A 4,185-nucleotide genomic window follows, 5' to 3' on the forward strand; every position below is an offset into this window, starting at 1 on the left:
GGTGGCGGAGTGGGGATGGTTCGGTTCCGCGTGCCTCCGAAACGAACCGAGGCATCAGTCCGTAGCGACGCGTCCCGGGCGTCAGTCGCTGCCATGATTTTCGTTTTGTTCTGTGGTTTTCGGCCGAATGCCGTGGTGCATTATGGATTCGCGGTCCTCGGTCTGCTCTCTGTTCTACTGGTGTCGTGTCCAGTTAACTGCCAGGAAACACTGACCAATCGGATGCGTGTAATCAGCGAGGATCTGGACCGGCAGCTGAACGGAATCATGGCATCGCAAGGTCTCAACTACACAACGATTAACACGACCGGGCTGCCCTACAACGCCACCACGAAGTTCAACCCCAAGGGCATGGGCCAGCTGTACAACGTGACCAACACGTTCATCGACTGGGTACAAACCAAACAAGCGTATCCTGAAGGTAAGTGACAATGATTATCAGAGATTTTTCTTTTAACACGTTGAGGCATAGGGTTAGGGACAACTTTTCCACGGCTTTGGTTACGCCCTGTACCGCGCGCTCGAAAATGGCCGGCTGCTTGTTAGTAAACAGATCGCTGTCAAAAAAAAATAAAAGAATTATACGCGATGAAATTAGATTCATTCGGGGGGCTTACTTGTAATTCGAAATAGTAATAGGATACGAACTATATATACATTACAGTAGGTATATCATAAATATTTTTTTCTTGACTTGTGTCCCATAGACAGTCTATGAAATATAGGTATATGCGTACAATCATCGAAACGTAATTTCTTTTGGAAACGCGAATGTATACACGAGTATTTACATATTTCTTATACGTATTTCCAACAAAGTTTTTTTTTTTCGTCAAGTTTACGTTATTCCTATAAGAGATTACGAGAGATTGCTTTTACAAGAGAAACACATATTGGTATATTCTATTATCGAGAATATTATTCATTCAAATATAGTAATGTTTATCACAGAAAATTTTATGATTCTTTTATACGCGTTCGACCGATGAAAAGCTGGTTCGCCAAAAAGTGAAAGGAAAACGATCAAATCTTTCATGGTCAAATACAGATACGTCTTATTACGAACATACGTACTACTTCAATTTATCGAAATATTTCCATCTATTAGATTTAAATCATTACTGAAATTCGCAATATTCTTCGATTCCATTTTGTAAAATGGAATAATAATCGTATTTTTTTTATAATTCATTGTTTTAATACAGATTGTTTTTTTACAAATGAAAATTTATAACCTCCATTCAAAATTACGAGCATTTGCTTCATTACAATGAATTTCAAGAAAAATTACGATAAATTATTATCACTAATAATTTTCCAGATTGTTTCATCAAATTTATTTATCAAAATTATTCTATTTTTCAATATGCATAACGCAATGAAAGGAATATCTTAAACTTTATCTTCTCAATAATATTTCCTGACAATTGGTTTAGTCATCGTTCTTTTATTAGTAGATTAGATCTTTTAAAAATCATTAAAGATGATTTAAATCTTCTAATACTTTATTCCTTTATTCTTTTTTCCCTGAATCATCGGAATATCAATCGTTGTCGTCGACTGATCGCGAATTGGGAAAATCCATTTTTTTCACGATTCGATGAGAGTATAAAGCGTCGTCATTTAAAAATTCCCAGGCGAAACAGCGAGGATCAGCGTTATGATAAAAAAAGAGAGAGAGAAAGAGAGAGAGAAGAAAGTCGATAACTTGCTGAACTATTCGGATCAACGACCCTTTCATCGCGTTTAACGTAGTAGGAACAGGGCCCGCGCATCTATATCAATTCTAGCAGGAAGTTGATAGCGAGGTTGTTCATCATCGTCCAACAAACCTGACATCTTCGTCTACTAGTTCCTCTTCACCTCTTTCCGTTCGCCTCTTTGCTCACGTTTCTCTCTTTCCTTTAACCGACACTGCTCTTCATACGATTCGGAAGAGCATTGACAATGAAAGAGCTGTCGATGATCTGTTTATTCGCGGTAGACGCCAGCGGTTCTCAATCCATGCTCCACTTAGCCCAGTGCAGCCAAGAACGTGTATCGATTGACACGTATACGTATATATCGCGTCTGTAGAGAAAAGCGAGGGTTTTTCCGTGGAAAATTTAATTTCAAAAAATAATTGTTTTCGTGCGTGGATGAAATTTTTTTTTTTTAGAAAGTTTTAAAGAAAAGTTAAACTCTTACTTAATACAACGAGGTTTCTTCGTATTTTGTTGGAATCTAATTTATTTATCTTGAGAAAATTGGCATAAAATCGGATAAAACTCGAGATTTTTCGAACGTTTCGAAATGTAATGAATTAGAATATTTCAATCGAGGATGACAGAATACCGCACGAGTTCTTAAAACAATGCAATGTGCGACATTAAAACATCAGTCAGTGCCGCTACTCGATGGTTCAATTAAACGTTACATAGCTCCAAGTATATATACTTGAGCAAACATTTAGTTAATCTTAACGAGTGTCCTTACCACGGGTCAGATCATGTGGCATGGGGTTAAAAGTTTTGTTCTTTCGTGAATCATCGATGATTCATTTGCATTACATTATAATAGTAATTTTTTAAAATACTTGGAAATACTTTTCGCGGGAGATAGAATAATAGAACGTGAAAATATAATCGTGATCTGAAACACGTTCTGAAGAAATCTGTCTTATTTTCGACGATCATTTATAGAACGAACGATAATGAGAGGAATTCGAATATATATATATATATTTCAAATTAAAGAGATTCTTACGCTCTCGAATCATGAGACTCGCACTTATTCGAAGGCACGTATTCGATCATTGTTTTCGCTCTTTATAGATGGATTAAAATTTCAAATCAGGATATTACGTAGCTCAATTAATTCGTTTCGAAACACGTTCTCTTTCAAACGATCTAATTATCGAACCGTCCAATTAGCTTCGCGAAATAATGAATATTAATAATAACGATACGAATTTTATTACGAAAATTCGGTATTGAATTCGGTAAACGGAATGCGTATCAAAATCACATGATCATACGGCGTAATTAATCAAATTGTGTAATCGTTTTAAGAATCTTTTAGGATCTTTTATTTACTTTTTATTTCGTTCGTTCCATTTAAATTCGATTAAAAACTAAATTAAATTAAAAAAGGAAATATTCGTCGAAGATAAATTTTATTATCAAACTTACAATTTATCGAGAAGATTTTGAGAAAAGATAAGAATGGATATATATATATCGATCGTAAATCTTTTAGTTCGCGTGCAGAGAGATTCGCGAAACATGCGAATCACGGCCGAGATGTTCCACGTTCGAAAGATCGAGAAATAAAACCGATTTTCCGCTTCGTAGTCCGTGAAAAGTATTTCTCCCCATTCCTCCCCCTCCCCCTCCCATTTTATCGTTCACGATCGCGAATTATCATCCGATGATCCCGGATCGTTATTGACGAGGGCGGACGGAGTACACCAAACGTAACCACCTTTCTTATATACGTTTCGATAGGGACAAACGGATCAGATGTTTTATTGCCCACTCCGCTTCTATTACTTCCGCGCCACGAACAATTGCGTCTTATTAGCAGTTATTGTTTTATGAGGCGAGCAAAGTGTCGTTTCGCCTCGCTTCTTTTTCTTTCGCGCCTTCTATCCGTTACTTCGAATCTTTCTTTACGACGAAGGTGTTTATATCTCCCTCGTTATGACGACCGATTACGACGATCGGGAACACCTCGAGATGTTTTATACGCGTTCCTCCTTTCTTCTATAACCTAACGATAATCTTGTTCGAATCCTCCCCTCTACGTCTCGTTGATTTTTAAATCAGCCTATCAAGTTTTTTCTCTTCCGTGGCATCAGATTCGTGTCAAGTTTACGAGGAGGGTTTATCTTATTTTATCGAAACCCGTGCGTCAATATTGTAATCCTTCCCCGGATAGCATCGAATTCGCGAATCATTGTCTCTCCCTCGTTGTTAGAAATTGAATGAGTAATAGTATTTTAGAGAAGAGAGAATTCTTGGCTCGTTTCTTAATTCAATTATCCGAAGATCGTTAAATCGTGGAGAAAAATCGGTCGACTTTTAATAAACTCTTCTCGCTTCGATTCAATCTTTCGATTCGATTTTATTAATGTTTTTTTCTCTCTCTCTCTCTCTCTNCTTCTTCCACGAGAAATCGTTATTGTGCTTTCGTTATTCGAACGAT

The 4,185-nt window shown here is 37.0% G+C and overlaps 1 protein-coding gene across 14 annotated transcripts in view; it reads left to right on the top strand.

Annotated features, from left to right (window-relative positions):
• The window catches only part of LOC102676407 (prominin-like protein), a 42,563-nt gene continuing 38,378 nt past the window's right edge, over positions 1-4,185 (top strand). For 12 of the 14 annotated variants that reach the window (XR_004149680.1, XR_004149681.1, XM_031508294.1 and 9 more), the window contains exon 1: positions 16-421. Coding sequence is in view for 12 of the 14 variants with exons in the window: in XM_031508294.1 (XP_031364154.1) it covers positions 16-421 (406 nt within the window). In the remaining 2 variants the exon portion in view is untranslated. Of the gene's footprint in view, positions 422-4,185 lie in introns of all 14 variants that reach the window. The other 2 variants (XM_006610942.2, XM_031508300.1) reach the window with 1 other exon arrangement.

Source organism: Apis dorsata, unplaced genomic scaffold, assembly GCF_000469605.1.
Source record: "Apis dorsata unplaced genomic scaffold, Apis dorsata 1.3 scaffold_82, whole genome shotgun sequence".
In the NCBI taxonomy this organism is placed as follows: domain Eukaryota; kingdom Metazoa; phylum Arthropoda; class Insecta; order Hymenoptera; family Apidae; genus Apis; species Apis dorsata.